Consider the following 20,500-nt stretch of genomic DNA (forward strand, 5'->3'; position numbering starts at 1 on the left):
TTTCAGGTGCTTTACTCTCCTCCTTGGGGACTTCTGCTTCTCAAGGCATGACAAGGCTAAGATCTAAAGGCCAGGGCTTCGATCTAAAAGGCCACTCAGTCTGTACCAAGCATCAGGGATGCTTTAACTCTTGATCTCACAACAGCCAGGGAAAGACACACCAGCTGGGAAGTTTCTCTAGCCAGCAGACGTTTCCGTCCCTGGGGCTTTAGCCAGGTGACTTTACTAGCTCTGCAGCCATGTCAGATCCAGTCTGGCCAGTACTTGGACGAGAGGGACCCCCAAGAAAAGCCCAGGAGCAGCAGGAAATGGTGACTCTGAGTCAAGGGGTCTCCAAGTAGCAAATCAGCCCCCAGCAGAGGGGATGAAAGACCCAGGCTGGCTGGAGATGCCATTTTCCCAGAGGAGATATACAGCCAGAACCCTGAAACCCTGCCGCCACTCAAGCTCCCAGTGCACTTCCCCTAAGAGTTGGCAGCTTAGCTCCAGCGTCCTGGTCAAACGGCAGCTCCGGCGATTCCGTTCTGCCACCCAACATTTCCTCTGTCATTTCAATTAGACGAGTCAGCCTGCAGATCCCGTCCTATAACCTGCCGTGTAGCATTGCCACGTCCCACCCCAGAAGCCGCTGCATCCTAGTGTGTGTGTGTGTGTGTGGGGGGGGGGGGCGGCCAATCCCTGCTTACACAGTCTGGGAAGCATTTAAGGATCTTTCTGGACAACAGGTGCATTTACTCCGACAGGAGGTACAAGCTTCTTCCTCAGTGGCCCAGACCTTGTAGAGATCTCACAGCATCCAGCCATTTTAATACTCTCAGGAGAGCCGCTATGGACTGTAACAACATCACACACGGGCTCCTGAACCCCAGGGCTGGGTAGCTCAGCCAGCTGACACTCCTGAGGGCCGCCCGTCCTGGACAGCCTGCATGGGGCACCAGGCTGCCGAATGGCTTTGGGCTGGTCCGCACCGGCCGCGGCGTTACCAAATAACTCTGCCTTGGGCAGAGCCTTTGTAATTATCTGCTCACATCTGGGACCCTGGGTCGGGCTGGGCCCAGCTCCGAGACTCACATTTCCGGAGGGGGGAGCGTGGAATCTAACTCAGATCCCTGGGACAGGGCCATTGTAGTGCAGCTGGGCGGCGCGAGATGCATAGGAGCAATTTGGGAAGGATCAATGGCCCTTTGGTTATCATGAGATCTAGATTCAAGCCCTGGCTCTGCTTCAGTCTCCCTGGGAGACTCTGGACAAGTTCCTAAGGGTCTGTCTACACTGCATCGTACACCCAGGTCTGTGGGACCTGGTCTTGTGGACTAGGTGTGTCCACGCCTGTGCTTGAGCGTCCACACTGCACTGTAAACCCGGGTCTCACAGTCGTGCTAACGTCCACACCGCACTACATAGACCCTCAGAGTCGGGTCTGAAGCTCAGGCTGTGTCGACACTGCAAAGTGCCAGGGCTTGCACCTGAGTGAGAGCAGGACTCAGGCTTTGATCCACCCACAAGTAGGGTCCCAGAACTCATTACTCCTGGAGGAATTCTGCGCTACTGCGCATGTGCAGAATTTATTTCCTGTGCAGATTTCTTTGCTTCCCCGCAGAAAAATGACTTTCTGATGGGGAAGCAAAGGGAAGCCACAAGAGCGGTCATACGATCATCCCCACCAGTATGTTTTAGGTGCCCAGGGCAGTTGGTAGAGAGGTAAATCACTGTGGTGTACGGGGTGGGACTGGAGAAGACCCGGCTGGTGGCTCTCACCCTGCGCCAGGCTCAGTAGCTAGTCCTGGCTGGGCTGGAGGGGACGGGACTTCCTCTTCCCCTGCACAGCATCTGGGGCCATGTCAGACCCACCCTGATTTCTCCCCCGGCTGTAGGAAGCTCTGCAAACTCACATCCCCACCCCTTGTGCACCTATCGCTCCTCAGTTGTAGGGGGAGAGGTCCCTGTACAGGGAGCTACTGCCCCATCCACCCAACCCCTGTGCATCCAGACCCCCTCATACCCAGACCCTCCCGCCAAGCTTCACCCTTCCACACCCAGAACCCCCCCCCCGACGAACCCCACTCCCGCTGCACCTGGACCACCCCAAGCCACACGCATCCGGATCCCCACCCTACTGAGCTCCACTCCCCCAGCATCTGGAACCTCCCATAGAGTCCCCCACACCCAGACTCCCCCGCCCCCAGTTGAACCCCAACCATCTTCACCTGGACTCCCCTGCAGAGTCCCATTACTGTTGCACCCAGAACTCCCCAACAAGCCCCTGTGCATCCAGATCCGCCCCTCCCCCGCACCTCAATCCCCCCCTGAGCTGCCCGCACCCAGATTGCCCCACACAGAACCCTCTCAACCCTCACCTGGATCCCCCCTGCACTAAGCCCCTTCACACTTGGATCCTGCCTTGCTAAGCCTGCCTGCCTGCACCTTGCATGGAGGGGCAGGGCTCTGGGGTGTTTCTGGGGCAGGCCCGGTCCTTGCGCTGTGTCAGGGTTGGGTGCAGCCTCACTACTGAGTCTGTGTCCCGGTGGGGAGCTGCAGTGTGATCTCCCACCTCTGTGCAGCCAGTGGCCTGTGCTCCCCAATGCCATGCTGGAGCCTCCACATTTATTTGCAAATAAATTTATTTGCTCTGATCCTGTCGCCTTGGGGGAACTGCTCCCCCGGGGACTTTGCTTGGGGAGCTGCATGGCAGAAAGGCCCTGGCTGAGAGCACGGTCTGGAAGAGTGAGGGCCAGAATGCGGACAGTGGCGGGGTCAGGGCTGCTGGGTGGATCAGCAGCCACTTCCAGGGAGGCACACAGGGGCTGAACCCTCCACTGGCATGGGTGGCATCAGCAGCACGCTCCCCTCGCTTCCCGGAGGGCTCTGATGCTCCTGGTGATCACGGAGCCCGGAGCCCAGCTGGCTTCAGCCTCTGCTGAAGGCTCGGCCCACAGTGCTGGCTGCTCCGGATGCTGCAGCTGGAAACTGCAGGAAGTCAAACTCGCTCAGTCAGTCATTTCAGCTTCCCACTTTCCCCCTGGGCAGACGGCAGGGAGCGGTGCTGGGCACTGGCCCCCACCGGGCCAGATCACTGTCCCAGGCAGCTGCCCTGGTGCAGCGGCTGTAGGTACCACACGTGTCTCTGGCCCAGGAAACCACGGCCAAGTATATTTAGTCCAGCTGTTTGCACACCTCGAGCTGAGGCGTGATTCCCATGCACTCAGGAGTTAGTCAGCAGCAAGAGAGCAGACAGCTTCCTCCCCCGGCCCACAAAACCACAGCCCCTCAGCCACGTGGCTCCCTTCCAGCGAGCGCGAAGCCCCCGGGCTACCTGCCCCTCTGCACCAGGCTGGACAGGACAACGGGAAGCCCAGTGCTGTGTCGTGCCGACCCCTGGCGGCCCCAGTGTCATCTCAATCCCCATCAACCCCTTGGGCCTTTAAACCTGCAGAGACAGTGCACCGCAGTGTGGACTGCTCCCGTTTCACCTCTGAGCCATCCCAGAGCTCCTCAGCTCTCTCCCTCCAGTCAAACTCTTCCGGGGACCTTCTTGGAGTTCCTACCCCTAGATCTCCGCCTGGAAACATCCCTCTGGCGGGAACTTCAGGATCCTAGAGGCATTTGGCTGAGCGCTACACGCTTCAGCTCTGTCTCCAGCTCGGTTTGTGTCTGTGCTTTCTGCACCGGCTCCCATGTGGTGAACGTGAGGACAAATACAGCTCCTGTGCTGAGAATTTCGGGGGGGGCGGTATTTATAGCTGGCTCATCTCAGTGACCAGCAGCAACGCCGCGGGCTGCACTTGCTGCGTAGTGGCTGAAGTGTTAGCACACCCCCGAGTTTGGGTGACCTCGTCCATGGTTCTGATACAGATTCACAGCTCCCATAGGCCATACGGGTGTGAACAGAGCGACCCTCCGTTTGCTCCCTCTTATGTGACAAGTACTATAAAAATGCCCGTGGAAGACTGATCCTTTGTATCATGCCCCTTTCTGCTGAGCTCAGGGCCGCCCAGAAATGCATTTTAAAGGCTACAAATAATTCATCTCACACACATTTCTCTACCTCTAGATTTGGACGTACAGTGCAGCTTTCATCAAAGCCCTTTGCAAACTCAGCCAGAGCGTTTAGGAACTGCTTCACCCACCACAGAAATGCAGCCACCTCTGGGGCCCAGCTTGGGCGCTGTTGAAGGACTCCACAGTCACATTGCAGAACGGTAAGGGAATAAGACAACGAACGGGGAAAGCAGGAGTCAGTTTAGCTAGCCGGATGGCACTGCAGTTTGGCCAGGACACCAGGGTTAACACGCAGCAACTCTCGTGTCTTGGTTTGGTCTCTCTCTGACACAAGGCACCACCCCCATCACACTGAGGCGCTAGATACAATTTGGGGGGCTCCCGGTCAGGGGGCTCAGCTGGAATCAGCGCCCAGAGGGCGTGGCTGCAGCCCAGGGAATGCCGAAGAGCAGAGTGGTCTTTCAGCTCCCCTTGACGCTGCACAGAGTCCTGCTAACCGAGCTGGAATCAGAGGCTCATTAGCCAGAAGCCGGTGGGAGGTTTTGCAGCAGGAAGTGCAGAGCGCGGAGAGGCCGGCTGCTCGGGAAGAGGGGAAATGTGTTTCCATGGGCAGCGCCACACGCAAACTGGATCGAGCGCGTCTGACTGTACTGCCAGTTCGCGCCGTAGGGGAAAGCCAGGCTCGGCGGGGGGCTGCAGCGGACACACGCCGTGAAACTCGGGAAAGACTTGGGAAAATGCAGATGCTGGCCCAGAACTCCGGGCAGGGGACAGAGGGGGATGGATGGCTCCAAACTGGTCCGCTCCCTGCCCTGGTCTCTCCTTTATTCAGCCCATTCTCTGCCTCCCTCGTTCTCTCTGCACCGCCCCACACCTGGCCTGCTCTCTCTTTTCCTCCCCACAGTGGAGCTTTCCTTGCTAGTTTGCTCATTACTGGCGGCCTTGTAACTGGAAACTGAACTCTGGTGGTTGGCGTTTCTACTTCCCCATTACAAAGTCTCTCCCCAGCGCCTTCCTGCCCTTGCTCAAAGACGGTTGCAACATGAGCAGTGATCAGCGCAATGCTTTTGCAAGACTTCAGATTCCTGTCGGGGCCACACATGCGTACACACAAACACCCATACACGGTGCAAACCCCTGCGGAACGAGGGGCGTTGGACCCCCCCAAGTGCAAACCCCAGCATAACCAGCGTTGTACCCCCCAAGTGCAAACCCCAGCATAACCAGGGATGTTATATCTTGCCCCCCACACACACAGTGCAAACCCCTGCATAACCAGTGGTGTTGTGTCCCTCCCCCTCATCCCCCAAGTGCAAAGCCCTACAAAAACAGTGGTGGTGTACCTCGCCCCCCCAGTACAAATCCCTACATCACCAGTGGTGTTGTACCCTCTTACAGCAGCACTGAAATTGGCCCCCAGCACATGGGATACGGGACCTGGAGTAGACCCTAATGGCCATTCCTAACCCTGCTCCACCCTTCCAGGTCTCGCTTACCTGTCCCCCACCCCAAGCGTCCACGTACAACATCAAGGAAATGCCTTTATTCAGTGCCAAGTCTCTCTCTTGTGCCTTCCAGCTGCATGGAGGAGAATTGCCGCTGGTCTGCCAGCCCTGGGCAGCATGGTGCCCACTGCGTGATGCTTGGCAAAGGGGGCAGGTTCCAGGCGCTGCCCCGGGAATCTGACCCCAGAACCTCGGTGCTTTCTGGGGCCTTCGCTGCCATTCTGGAGTTCCCTGCTCAGTTCTCTTGAAGGAGAAGCGGTGCAAAAAGCCTTGGCCCTGACCAGTTGTGGCCTCCCCTGCGTCAGGAGGTGGTTTATGTTAAAATCCCAGTCGGGGCTCCCGAAGGCAGCGGAGAGAAGTGCCCCAAGAACCAATGGCTGGACGTTAATGTCAGGCAACGTTAAACGAGAAATAAGGCCCCGACTTTTCATAGTCAGGGAAATTCACCCTGGGAACAAAGTCGCCCGGGAAGGGGCGAAGTCTCCATCTCACGCCTGTCTCTGGAAGTTGCACGAGCCACACCCGAGCCACTGGGCGCAAGGCCGGGGTAACTGGCGGAGAGTCTATGGCCAATGGGGGGGTCAGACAGGGGCCCAGCGGATTCCCAAGCAAATGGTGCCTCGGAACTGGCTCATAACTGGAACGGCCTGGGGCCGCTGGGCACAGGAGGAGGATTTCTAAGTGCGAGGGGGTGGGGCTGGGTTCGAATACTTCCTTGGAGTCCCAAATGGGCTTGCTGTGGGCACATCCAGCCCTTCCCTCCTGCAGGGAGCTCAGCACCTCCCCCCTTCAACCGTTGCTACTAGCTGGTTCTGCCACCCTGCATCCCCCCGGAGCTCTGTCCCCCCCCCCAGCAGGCCCTCCTGATGCCCAGCCTGCTGCTCCTGCCCAGATCGCTGGTGGAGGCCAGAAGCCAGGGCAGAAACCCGCCTCTGCAGCCCCTTGGGGTGGGGGAAGAGAAGAAGGGAGCCCGATGGTGGCCCCGAGTTTGCAGCCAGGAAAGCAGCGCTGCCGTCAGGATGTGGGGCCACTTTCCTGGCACAAGGAGACTGTCTGGGTTTTTCCCCCAGAATCTCCCACGGTCAGAATTTCCTACCAGGTCAGCAGCTGCCGCCCCAACTTCTCTCTAATCAGTGCTGAGACTGGCAGTTCCAGCCCCGGCACGAACGGCACAGCCAGGAAGGGAGGAGGATGTGGCCCCACCACCGATGGGCTCTCCAGCTGAGCCGAGCCCTCCCGCCCCCTGCAAAATATCCTGCATGTCGCAAGAGCCGGGCCCAAGCCCCAGGTTCCAAGCATTTGGCTGGCACTGGCTCGGAGAGGCCAGCCGAGATTGGGAGAAAGATTCCAGCGTGGCCCCCCCCGCCCCCCGGGCATGGCAGTGCCAGGAGCAGCTCGGTCTAGGCTGCGTGCTGAATTGAATGCCCTGCTCCTGGGAGCCAGCCAAAAGAAGTGCCCAATGGCCTCTCATTCCAGCACGGCCCCCGGGACAGACCCCTGCCCCAGGACATCAGGCAGCGCACCGGCCCCCGCAGGCGCCCAAGGATAAGATGCCACCTGCTGACGAACTCATAGTACGTGTAAGAGCATGAGTTCGATCCAGTTTTGGCTGGGGAGATCTGTAGGCCTGGGAGGTTTTCTGGGATCCTGTTAGCTAAGCCTGCAGGCTGGGGGGGCAGGTGGGGAGGGGAAGGGGGAGGAGGTTCCTCCCATCAAAATCAAGGTCATCCCAGGAAAACACACCAAGCAATAGGACAGAAACCCCAGGAGATTCGCATTGCTCAGGCCAGACAGGGCCTGTGAGACTGTGGATGGGCTTTCCAGTGTTGCAACGCCCCCTGCTGGTCTCGGGTGGTTCTGCGGTGCCTGTCCTCAGTTTCCCTCCTCCCACAAGCTCCTCAATACATGAGGAAGGACGGTCACCGAACAGCATCCTGTCTCGGGGACTGCATTGTTACCATCCTGCAACTGAAAACCAGGCTCTCTGCCCAGACCCTCGCTGGGGGCACAGCTTCTCCTTCAGGAGGTCCCCAGCTCAACAGAGCCCCTAGGCTGTCCCCCGGCTCTCTCCCCTTTAGAACTGGAGGTTACCCAGCCCCCCTCTGCCCCCTCTAAACTTCCAGGCTGCTCCTTGAAGGCTTACCAGCCTCCTTCTCTCGGAGCCCAGCCAGCTAGCCCAAGCTCCTGGCCCTCACTGCCCTGCTGAGTTCTCAGCTCTGTTTCCTAACTCCCCCCGCCCCCTCGAGCTGGGGTCAGTGATGATCATTAAAGCTGCCCGATCCTTTCAGCCCTAGGTCGGCGGCCACAGGCAGGGCTGAGCCCCGCTTTCCTCCAAGGGCCGGCCAGCCTGCGACCGAGACCGTCTCCCAGCCAGGGCTCTCTGCTGCACAAACAGATCAGTGTAGTGACGATGACGCCCAGTATGGGAAGGCCTGCACAGGTTCCAGCAGTTCCCACCGCTACGCGCTCCGGGGCGAACGGAAACCCTGACCCATTTATTTCAGATACATTTCACCTGCGACGAGCCAGCTGCCCCTCTCCCCACGTCACAGCGCCACCTCCTGGCGCCCAGTGTTAACGGCAGCCAGCTAGCCCCGGGCGAGCGTCGCTGGAAGGAGGCGTGGCAGAGAAGCAAGTGCGTGTCCGGGGGCTAGCGCGGGAGACCAGCGGTCCGGAGATCTGGATTCAGACTCTGGCTCTGGGGGACCTTGGGCAAGATGCTTAACCTCTGTGAGCCGCGGCGTCCCTATCTGCTGAGCAGGGGTAACGAGGCCGTTCTACCTCGGAAGGAAGCTGCAAGGCTGAAGCATCAGCGTCTGCAAAATGCCTTGAGATGCTCAGGTGGGAGGGGGGCGGAGAAGGGCAGGAGAGACCTTTAAGCCAACTGAGCAGCTGCCCCCCATGCATCCTGTCTGGCCCCGAGGTGCGACTCCAGCTTCCCCCCCGTCCGCAGAACCGCTGCCCGGAAAGGGAGAGGAAGTGGCGCTGGTGAGAGCGAGGTCCCTGCTGTCAGCACGCTCAGCCGTGGCACCCACAGGGAGCACATTCCACAGCCAGCCCAGAGGACAATGCCTCTTGGTGTTGAGCCCGGAGTAACGCACATCCCCTGGGTCTGACTGAGCACCCACCGGAGCTCGGAGCATCCTGCCAGCAGGGCTGGAGTCCTGCAGACCTTAGGAGCAGATTTCTAGACCTCTCTAAGTGGAGGAACTGAAGCCAAAAGCTTTAGGTCTTTGCGGCAGGCCTCAAGCGCACCCTTCAGAGGCTGCTGCTAGATACTACAGTGATGGGCATGACAGGACAACGACGGTCATGGACCATGAGCACAGCCGGGGCCCAAACGCAGGCCAAGAGCATGTCTTTGTAAGGTTACGTTTGTGGAAAGATCTGGGCAGGCCTGGCCTCGCTATGGCTGGGGGTGTCCCCAGAGGGTTGCACGGCACATCACACCTACACGTGCGCACAGAGAATAAGCAACCTGCTCTGCCAACCAGAGGCATGTAGGCAGCCCTAGCGTATCCCCGAGGGTACGGCCACTTGGGTGTTGCCAGAGGTCATGGCAGAAGCTCTGGTTACGAGGACTGGAGATGGACAATGACTAAGACACCACTGGGCTCTCAGGAATAAGGAGACACGATTCTGAACTCCTTTGGTCCTGAGTTCTTCCCCCGAGGAGGGAATGAGAGGTGTAAAAGAGAGGGGTAGATGAGGGGCGAGGGAGAAGGATCAGGAGTGGTGTAAGGAATGCCATCATCCCCACCATGCACATACACGGGGAGAGCAGCATAAGCCACCTCCCACCGAGTTTCCTAATCTTCTCGGAAGGACCTAATGAAACGGCCGATTGGGTGACTTGGCAGATTCAGGTTTCACAATGTGGGCTTTGGAGGAGCAGCCCTGCCAGGTGGGCACAGCCACCTGCAGGCAGGGTTAACACTGGGCAACACCCTGGTTAGACCAGGGTAGCGCCCGGATGAGATGTTACCTGGGGACGCTGAAAACCTGGGTTGGATTCACAGACTATCGGCCAACAAAAGCGATGTTCGGTGGCAATGAAGGCTGCGGCTGGACGCCCCATGCATTCCTTTCCCCCATTATATTGCTACAAAACTGTCCATAACACACTTCGACGCTTTGTAAGACTTCTGCTGCCATCTCGAACAGAAAAAAACCAGGATGTTCCCCAGCATCAGCAACCGTACACTCTCATGCAAACCCTGGACAGATCTGAATTCCTGGTCTCCTTCCCAGCTTAGAGAATTTCCCCCAAGGCTACAAGGATCTCTCTCTCTCTCTCATTTTTTTCACCCCAGAAGCGAGAAGTGGTGTTTATGCCGGGGCTGATTTGTCATCACATTACAATCTGATGCCTTTACCTCGATGCACGTGTTTTCTATTATGGTTAAAAGTTATAACATGCTCTATAGACCAACACTCCCGATGTTCAGGGACTCCCAACCATCGAATCGGAGAAACATAGGGCTGCCAGGGATTCCAGAGGTCATCTAGTCCAGTGATTTGCAACCTTTGTGGGCTCAGGACCCATTTGTAAAATGGCCTGTCACCACCCACTCAATAGCCACAGTGCAAAAAGTATCTGGCTTACTAAGTATTTCTTACCCACGATATAGAACGCACACATTAACGTAGCACGTACTAGATACATGCACTACGTACTGCAGCTCCTGTCCCGCGGGGCTGTGCTCCCCGCTCTTGGCCTCGTGACCTCTGGGGTTGGCCTCGTGCCACTCAGCTTTGGCCCGGCCCCCCTGACAGTGCCACTCATTCATATTTGGCCCAGCTGGCCCTGCGCCATGACGATGGAGGGGTGGCTGGGCCAAACCTGAGTGGTGCCAGGACCCAGTGCACCAGGTCGCAATGGGGAGCTGAGCCCTGACGGCTGTGGGGCAGGGGGGCTCTGCAGCACCCCCAGGGCCTCCCACGTAACCCTTTGACACACCATGGTGACCCAGTTTTAAGTTGCGACTCAGGGGTTGAGAAACCCTGATCTAGTCCATCCCCCTGCGCCGAGGTGGGATTAAGTATACCTAGAGCATCCCTGACAGATGGTACCATCAGGCAACCTGCAGCCAACCCTAACCGATGGGAGCTTTAGTCCTCACTAGCTGGAGCTTTGTTCTTCAAGCACTCGCTTGAAATGAGTCAGCTAAAACAGTCGCGTCATTTGGAAAACCTCTGCCAATATGCAGGTGAGAGTCCGAGAGGGGTGTTGCAGGAGGAGGTGGCCCGTTCAGGGTGTTAGATGGGATTATTTCACCTGGGCGCAGTGAGCCCACCTCCCTGGTAGGGGGTTGCGAGTCCAAGATCTGCTGAAGCTGTGCGCAATGGCCTTACGGGGGCCTGCGTACCATGTGACAAGTGGCCACCCGAAGACCATGTGACTTGTCAACTCTCCATGGACTCAAGGCACCATTTCCCACCACAGGCAGATGCTGGTTTCTAAGGCCTGGTCTACACTATGCGGTGAGGTTGATGTAAGCTGCCTTGCATTAACCTAGCTGTGGAAGCGTCTTCACTTAAGAACAGCCATACTGGATCAGACCAAAGGTCCATCTAGCCCAGCATCCTGTCTCTGACGGTGGCCAATGCCAGGTGTCCCAGAGGGAATGAACAGGTAATCATCAAGTGATCCATCCCGTGTCGCCCATTCCCAGCTTCTGGCAAACAGAGACTAGAGATACCTTCCTTGCCCATCCTGGTTAATAGCCATTGATGGACCTATCCTCCATGAACTTATCTAGTTCTTTTTTGAACTCTGTTATAGTCTTGGTCTTCACAACATCCTCTGGCAAGGAGTTCCACAGGTTGACTGTGCGTTGTGTGAAGCAATACTTCCTTTTATTTGTTTTAAACCTGCTGCCTATTAATTTCATTGGGTGACCCCTAGTTCTTGTGTTGTGAGGAGTAAATCACACTTCCTGATTTACTTTCTCCACACCTGTCACGATTTTATAGACCGCTATCATATCCCCCCCTTAGTCGTCTCTTTTCCAAGCTGAAAAGTCCCGGTCTTATTAATCTCTCCCACTGACGTAAGTGCCTCTCTATGCCGACTTAATACCACCACCTCCCCGAGCAGCACAGAGTCATGGTGGACATGTCATCAGGTCGATGCAGTGTCAGTGGAGAGCCGTGTTGCTTACAGCGACTGTCACTGGCTTGCAGGAGCCACCCCGCAATGCCTCACCCTGAGAGTACAACCGATACCAGCGTGACCGGTGAGGACATGCACCGCTGACGCAAGACGCCAAGCACGCGCGCGATTTAGTAAGCGTGGTGGCTGTGCGCTGACGTACGGTAAGTCGACATAATTTTTTAGTGCAGACCCGGCCTAAGCCTTTGTCGATTTCCCTGCTGGGTGAAAGGGGTCAGGCTGACAGCCCCGGAGCCCGAAGGCGCCTACTTTGCAGCTGTAGCGCAAGCTTCTCCTGCGGTCAGCATGCCTCAGCGGAGACCGGGACCCAGAGGGAAGGGCTGAATTCCTGGGCATATCTCCAGGTCTGTCTGCCCTGCAGCTGAGGCTGCCAACCACAGGGCAATCTGTGAGCAGGATTTCTGGGATGGGGTGTGACCTTAGGAGTGTACTATAATACCTCATTGGAAGGTGACACAGGGCCAGAAAGAGTTAATTAACTCACAGACTGACCTGACCCATGGCCGAACCTTAAAGACTGGCTAGGAAGATATGTAAATGAACAGAGCTTTGAAATGCAAGCTGGCATTGTTAGAGATAGAAGGGTAGCTGTTTGCTCACGTCTTGTGATGTAAGCAAACAAGTCTTGTCTGTTATTATAGCTTTGATTCAAAGATCAAAAAAGGATTATTAACATTTATGATGACACTTGAGTGAAATAGCATTATTGTCTATATGTCGCTTTGAAGGTTGTGATAAACTGTAAAGGAACTGTTTAATGGATAAATTACACTATGCTAAAAGCCAGGGTGTTTGGGAGACAGAAGATTAAGCTTATTCTCTCAGACCAAGAGGCTGCTGGAAAATGTATAAAAACCCGGGGACATGATCCTATTTTATCTCAGATCTGCTTGGGGTTTCAAGAGGGGGAAACCTTAAGCCACAATAATTGAGATCCCCCGTCACTGGCTTGAGTCACCCTGAATATGGACATTGGACTATAACCTATGGACTATTTCTAAAAGGACTTTTGGCAACTACAAGCTCATCTCTGCTATGTATCTGAACCTTAAGAATTGAATTCAAGTCTGTATGTGTACTGATCTTTTAACCAACACATGCTCTCTTTTCTTTTTTAATAAATTTTAGTTTAGTTAATAAGAATTGACTATAAGCGTGTATTTTGGGTAAGATCTAAGTTATAATTGGAGCTGGGTGTGTGGCTGATCCTTTGGGGCTGGAAGAACCTTTCCTTTTATAGGATGAGATAAGATTTTCAGTAATTATCATCATATCTGATGTGTGTGTCTGGAGGGAGGCCTGAGGCTGGGCGCTTTAAGGGAACTGCATTATTTGGACTTCTGAGTAACCAGTGAGGTACTATAGAAGCAGTTTTGTGCTGGCTTGGTAAATCTAAGTACTGGAATATCCACCAGCGTTTGGGATTTGTCTGCCCCGTTCTGTTTGCAGCTCACCCTAATTGAGTGACCTCAGCTGGCTCCCATTGTCACATGGGGCATCTGTCCAGTGGGCACCAGAGGGAGAAGGGAAACAGGAAGATGCCAGCAGGAGCTGGGGAGTTAGGGAGCACTGAGATCCAGAAGGATCTGGGAACATGCAAAGGCTTAGCCTAAAAAATAAAGAGCCTAAAAGCTGGAGCCCACAGGCTAGCGAACAAAGCTCCTCTAGTGCTCCCGAACCAGCATTTGCCATCCCACTACTCAAACAACCCAACGCAGGTTAAACTATCAGCATGCTGGAAACCAGCAGCCCGACTCTCTCCAGAGCAGGGAGTGGAAGTAGGAGCCTGTCCAGTGCTTGGAGCAGTGGACTGAGAGTCAGGACTCCTGTGTTCGATTTCTGACTTGCTATATGACAGAGGAGTCACTTAACCCCTTCGTGCCACAGTTTACCAGCCGAGAAAAATGGGACTAACCCCTCTTTGCAGGGCGCTGAGAGGATTACAGAGGGACAGTAAATAGCTTGGAGATCTTGGAGGGAAGGCTTACAGCTGTGCAAAATATTTTAATGTAGAAAAACTAGTGTGGCTAATATCGCCCTCTGCTGGTGTGTATTAATAATGAAATGAATTCCTTTCCAGTTTGCTTGCAAGACCAGATGCCTTCACTCTTCCACAAAACACGAGCTCCCAGCCCGCAAGGCAACCAAGCAACCAGAGTCCCGATTCCAAAGCAGGCGCTCCATCAACCAAGCGTACTGGGTCAGGGAAAGCAGGGTCACAGAAGAGGCCTTAACCAGCTACTGGTTTTGGTTCCAACTCTAACCCCGGCACACGGTTTCGGAGAAGCAAGTAGGAAATCAAAGCCTTCAGAGCTGCTTGTGTGCCGATAAATGCTCAATTCCTTTTGGTTAACTGGCCCGTCACACGTTTTTCAGTCATCACCTTTCCCCTTGGTCTGTTTCACCCCCTAAAGTCGCTCCGACATCCTGCCCCATCGCGGCGCTTTCATGCTCACGAGAGACAGACACGAAGCCCTCCGCCCCCAGCTGTGCGCCCCCAGCCCACCCAAGAGAAGAGCAGTGACAGTAGAAAAGGGAAGGTTACTGTACCTCGGGACTTACTGTGTTTTTCTTAGTCATCCGCCACAGAATGCAAGTCAGGAGCATGTGGCCCAGGGCCGAGGTGATAAAGAGGATGAAGGCGTTTTCGTGGATTGCTGCATCGACAAGAAAACAGGTTTCCCGTTAATGCGGAGCATGGAAATGAGCCAAAGGGAGCTGCCTGAGGAATGCTGGGGAGGCCACAGCAAGGAGAAGGCAGAGTGCATTACAAGGCCCCTGCTGAGAGGCTTGGAGGAGCTGGGTCACTACTGCCTAGTAGTGACCCGGGACCCAAAGCTCTGGGGCTCTATTCATGGTGCTGCCGCTAACAAGCTGGGGAATCAGGGGCCAGCCATGTGACGTCACTCCACTGCCTTTTTGGGGCGTGCTCTCAGTGTGCACGGAGCAGGAAAGAGAGCACCCCCCCAGGGCTTAGAACAGTGGTGGGCAAACTACGGCCTGGGGGCCACATCCGACCCTCCATACGGTTTAAACCGGCCCTCGAACTCTTGCTGGGGAGCAGCGTCTAGGGCTTGTCCTGCTCCTGCGCTCCAGCCAGGGAGCGGGGTTGGAGGGTGCTCCGGGCACGTATGCTGAGTTTCCCGGAAACAGCAGAATGTCCCCCCTCTGGCTCCTACGCATTGGGGCAGCCAGGGGGCTGCGTGTGCTGCCCCTGCCCCAAGCGCCACCCCTGCATCTCCCATTGGTCGGGAACTGCGGCTAATGGGAGCTGTAGGGGCGGTGCCTGCAGACAGGGCAGCACGCAGAGTCAGCTGGCCGCACCTCCGCATAGGAGCCAGAAAGGGGAAATGCTGCTGCTTCCAGGAGCTGCTTCAGGTAAGCGCCACCTGGAGCCTCCACCCCTGCCCCAGCCCTGACCCCTCTCCCGCACCCAACCCCCTCCCCCAGCTCACAGTCCCCTCCCGCACGCTGAACACCTCATTTCTGGCCCCACCCCAGAGCCCTCACCCCCCCATGCCCCAACCCCCTTGCGCCAGCCCTGATCCCCCTCCCGCCCTCTGAACCCCTTGGCCCCAGCCTGGAGCACCCTCCTACACCCTAAATCCCTCATCCCCAGCCTCACCCCAGAGCCCGCACCTCCGGCCAGAGCCTTTCCCTTCCCGCCCCCCCAACCCTCTGCCCCAGCCCGGAGCCCCCTCCTGCACCCTGAACTCCTCATTTCTGGCCCCAGCCAGAGCCTTCACGCCTCCTGTACCCCAACCCCAATTTCGTGAGCATTCACAGCCCACCATATAATTTTCATACCAAGATGTGGCCCTCGGGCCAAAAAGTTTGCCCACCCTGGCTTATAATGTGGCTTTGGGGCAGGGTGTAATCTGAGCACAGGAATCAGCTGAGTGACACCAATTCTTATGCAAAGGGGCCGGGGGGGGGGGGGGGGAGGAGGTTTGACAACGAGGCTGCTTGGTGGTGTCATTGTCCCCATCTATACAGCAGGGACAATGTCACTCCCCTCCTCGCAGGGGGAATGGGAGGCCGTATTCTCTCATGTGCATAAAGCCTGTTCACAGCCTGAACTGGAAGGGGCCAGACGAGGCCAAAGGGTCATTACCGGATGACTGCCCTGCACCTTTGCATTTAGCCTGACATGCTTTACAGACGTGCAAACCTGGAAAACAGGTCAGTGTCATTATCTCCATTCTACAGATGGGGAAACTGGGGCACAGAGATGTTAGGTCACTTCCACAGTGAGTCAGTGGCAGAACTAGGAAGAGAAGCCTCGTCTCCGGGCTCCCAACCCCTTGATCTAACCACCAGACAGACAATGAGCAGTTATTATTCTTGTTAATAATAGCGAGACTCTCTCTGGGTAACTGACTGCACATAGATTCTGAGTCAGGACAGAGATGTAACCTCTGACCTCTTTAGAGGAACGTTGCCAATCCGGGCAGAGGAACTAAAGGTGTTCTCACTCCCATTAGAGAAGCCCGTGTGATTCTGGGTGGGTCATTTTAAAATAAATGGTTCAAATTAAGAAAAAAGATCACAACCCTTTCCCCACAAACTTATCCACCAAGCAGCTTCTGCAGCCTTGCACTTACAAGCAACCCTACAATAACAAAAGAACGTAGGTGTCTTATTTCAGGGTAAAAGAAGTCTGGCACGGGGTGGTAATAAACAGCGAATTCATCGTGAAGAATAACCTTGGAGATCCCTTGCCAGAGACTGTCAAAGGAAGCCTGTTTTCGTTTCAGTGGAAACAAGGGAGTTGGTCAATGCTAAGGTCGTCAGCCCATAATAACGGGGCTGGGAGAACTGGTATGAACTGTTCCCCAAACCTTGCTCACATATGCAATGCGCTCCCAGGACTTCCAGTCCAATACTCACAATGCGCTCTGGACAAGCCACAGAGGACGTAAGATTTGGGGGGAATGTCTGTCTCAGGGGTTCTGCAGCGGATGGAGACTGACTGAGCCCTCAAGGGAATCTTTTAATGTGGTGGGCGAGCCTGTTCAGAAGGTTACTGGTGGCACGTCCAGCCACACGGAGGCCTCAAGGAAGCAAAGGCATCAATGCGCTTTGGGGCACCAGAATCCATCTATGAGTCACTGAACTCTTTGGAAAAAGAACAGGAGGACTAGTGGCACCTTAGAGACTAACCAATTTATTTGAGCATAAGCTTTCGTGAGCTACAGCTCACTTCATCGGATGAACTCTTTGGGGCATTCGCCCGTCCCAGTGCCTTGAGGACCAGACACTGATGCACTGTGTTGGTAAGTTGGGGAGGGAGTTCTAGGGAATAGCACAGTTTACATCAGGGTGGCTGCTTGCCCCAGGATAACCCGCGCATCAGTGAAGATCAGGGAGGGGAACACTCAGACCCATTCTCACGCCTTTATACCTTCTTTCTCAACCATTTTTCCCCAAACTTGGCAAATCCCCTGCTCCCCATTTCAGGAACTCGCCAGCTCTGAAGGCCTAAATCTAAATAGCTTCCTCCCGTCCTTGGAAGAGGAGCACAGCGAACAGGGCTAGCGTGACAAGCCCTGTATCCAGAGACCAGGAGCTGCAGCAATGCGAGCTTCCTATTCATCATCCATGTAATGCACATCAAACCTGGCCTGGGCAAGGTGCCTGCAGGGTTGAGAGGGGCGGTCAGTTTCCAGGGCCCATTCAGGCCTTGGCCCTCTGCAGAGGCTTCCAGCAAGAGGGCCAATTAACGCCTCATTTTGGAGGTGTTTGTTACCTGGGTCCTTGCCCACAATGCACTGCACTGAGATCCAACCAACCCATTTCAGATAGGCCACCTAACAGCCATCAGGAGGTAAGGACTTTCTGTCACTGCCACCTGGAGCTAGATTCAGACTTCTGACCTAGGGATGACATAAACAGGCTCATTGCAATATTTCAGCAGTCGATTTGCAAATGCCAACTCGTTACCCCTTACGCTGAACAATCTATCCCAACTCATATTTAGCTCACACGCTCCGATTTCCTTCCCCAGACCTGGAAAAGACCTCTGTGTAGCTCAAAAGCTTGTATCTTCCACCAACAGAACATTAGAACGGCCACACTGGGTCAGACCAAAGGTCCATCTAGCCCAGTGTCCTGTCTTCTGACAGTGGCCAGTGCCAGGTGCCCCAGAGGGAATGAACAGAACAGGGAATCATCAAGTGACCCATCCCCTGTCACCCATTCCCAGCGTCTGGCAAACAGAGGTTAGGGACACCATCCCTGTCCATCCTGGATAACAGCCATTGATGGACCTATCCTCCATAAACAGATCTAATTCTTTTTTGAACCCTGTTATAGTCTTGGCCTTTACAGCATCCTCCAGCAAAGAGTTCCACATTGTGCATTGTGTAAAGAGAAAAGGAGGACTTGTGGCACCTTAGAGACTAACCAATTTATTAGAGCATAAGCTTTCGTGAGCTACAGCTCACTTCATCAGATGCATATCGTGGAAACTGCAGCAGACTTTATATATACACAGAGAATATGAACCAATACCTCCTCCCACCCCACTGTCCTGCTGGTAATAGCTTATCTAAAGTGATCATCAGGTGGGCCATTTCCAGCACAAATCCAGGTTTTCTCACCCTCCACCCCCCCCACACAAATTCACTCTCCTGCTGGTGATAGCCCATCCAAAGTGACAACTCTTTACACAATGTGCATGACAATCAAGTTGGGCTATTTCCTGCACAAATCCAGGTTTTCTCACATCCCCCCCATCCCCATACACACACAAACTCACTCTCCTGCTGGTAATAGCTCATCCAAACTGACCACTCTTCAAGTTAAAATCCAAGTTAAACCAGAACATCGGGGGGGGGGGGGGGGATAGGAGAAAACAAGAGGAAACAGGCTACCTTGCATAATGACTTAGCCACTCCAAGTCTCTATTTAAGCCTAAATTAATAGTATCCAATTTGCAAATGAATTCCAATTCAGCAGTTTCTCGCTGGAGTCTGGATTTGAAGTTTTTTTGTTTTAAGATAGCGACCTTCATGTCTGTGACTGCGTGACCAGAGAGATTGAAGTGTTCTCCGACTGGTTTATGAATGTTATAATTCTTGACATCTGATTTGTGTCCATTTATTCTTTTACGTAGAGACTGTCCAGTTCGACCAATGTACATGGCAGAGGGGCATTGCTGGCACATGATGGCATATATCACATTGGTGGATGTGCAGGTGAACGAGCCTCTGATAGTGTGGCTGATGTGATTAGGCCCTGTGATGGTGTCCCCTGAATAGATATGTGGGCACAATTGGCAACGGGCTTTGTTGCAAGGATAAGTTCCTGGGTTAGTGGTTCTGTTGTGTGGTATGTGGTTGTTGGTGAGTATTTGCTTCAGGTTGCGGGGCTGTCTGTAGGCAAGGACTGGCCTGTCTCCCAAGATTTGTGAGAGTGTTGGGTCATCCTTCATTGTGTGAAGCTGGTACAGTAAAATCTATTACCTCAACTACTCTGTCTCTTTCGTATCCTGGGACTAACCTGGCTACACACTTCAAACAAATACATTGATGCGACAGACGGTGATTTCCTGCAATATCGTAGCAAATTAAGTTTAAATATCTTAGGAGTTCACTGTATTAAAAATGGCAAATGTTTATGTCTTATTGTGAGATGATGTGTAATGTCTCTCGGGAGCAGACTTGACTAATGCAAACCCTGAGAAGTGCTATGAGCTTCAAAGGACTAATTGAAAATGCTGTGAAGTTTGAAAGCTACGTGGGTTTCCCAGGAACTCTCTAGGGGGAGGTGTCTGCAAACGTACTCCCTCTGGTGCTGAAGCAGCGCCTGGTCCATGAGGACACATCAAAGACCCAAAGGGTGTGAAGAACTGACTCAGATTCTGGGGGGTGCTTGTTCTGAGCTAACAGCTGTAATGAACTTATGAGCACAGAAAACCGTCCTGATGCTTTGAAGGACTGACCACCTGCCAGAGCCCTGGCTGGAGCTGGGGAGAGCTGATTAGCAAGCGTGGAGGCCAGGGGTGGGCAAACTATGGCCCGCGAGCAGGATCCGGCCCGAGGGATTGCCACTCCCGGGAGCGGCCAGCACCACGTCCCTGCGGTCCCTGGGGCAGAGGGCTCCGTGCGTTGCCCTCGCCTCCAGGCACTGCCCCCCGCAGCTCCCACTGGCCAGGAACGGGGAACCACGGCCAATGGGAACTTCAGGGGAGGCAACCACAGGCAGGGGCAGCCCGCAGAGCCCTCTGCCCTCCTCTCCCGTGGAGGCCACAGGGACGGGGTGCCGCTGCCACCCCGGAGCCACCCCAGGTAAGCGGTGCCGAGCCGGAGCCCGCACCCTGCACCCCAACCCTCTACCACACCCCAACCCCCTGCCCTGAGACCCCTGCCGCGCCCCGCACCCCAACCCCCTGCCACACCCCAACTCCCTGCCCTGAGCCCCCTGCCGCGCCCCACACCCCTCCTGCACCCCAACCCCCTGCCACACCCCAACCCCCTGCCCTGAGCCCCCTGCTGTGCCCCGCACCCCAACCCCCTGCCACACCCCAACTCCCTGCCCTGAGCCCCCTGCCGCACCCCGCACCCCTCCTGCACCCCAACCCCCTGCCACACCCGAACTCCCTGCCCTGAGCCCTCTGCCGCACCCCACACCCCTCCTGCACCCCTATCCCCTGCCACTCCCCAACTCCCTGCCCTGAGCCCCCTGCCGCATCCCGTACCCCTCCTGCACCCCAACCCCCTGCCACACCCCAACTCCCTGCCCTGAGCCCCCACCGCACCCCACACCCTTTCTGCACCCCAACCCCCTGCCCTGAGCCCTCTTGTACATCCCACAGCCC

At 55.4% G+C, this 20,500-nt stretch overlaps 1 protein-coding gene across 4 annotated transcripts in view; it reads right to left on the reverse strand.

The window, feature by feature from the left end:
- The window catches only part of PGAP2 (post-GPI attachment to proteins 2), a 40,907-nt gene that overhangs the window by 8,368 nt on the left and 12,039 nt on the right, over nt 1–20,500 (reverse strand). For 3 of the 4 annotated variants that reach the window (XM_073333162.1, XM_073333153.1, XM_073333172.1), the window contains one exon: nt 14,230–14,336. In XM_073333162.1, coding sequence (XP_073189263.1) covers nt 14,230–14,336 — 107 coding nt within the window. The remainder of the gene's footprint in view (nt 1–14,229; nt 14,337–20,500) is intronic. The other variant, XM_073333181.1, reaches the window with a different exon arrangement.

The sequence above is a fragment of the Lepidochelys kempii genome, chromosome 1, assembly GCF_965140265.1.
Source record: "Lepidochelys kempii isolate rLepKem1 chromosome 1, rLepKem1.hap2, whole genome shotgun sequence".
NCBI classification, from domain to species: domain Eukaryota; kingdom Metazoa; phylum Chordata; order Testudines; family Cheloniidae; genus Lepidochelys; species Lepidochelys kempii.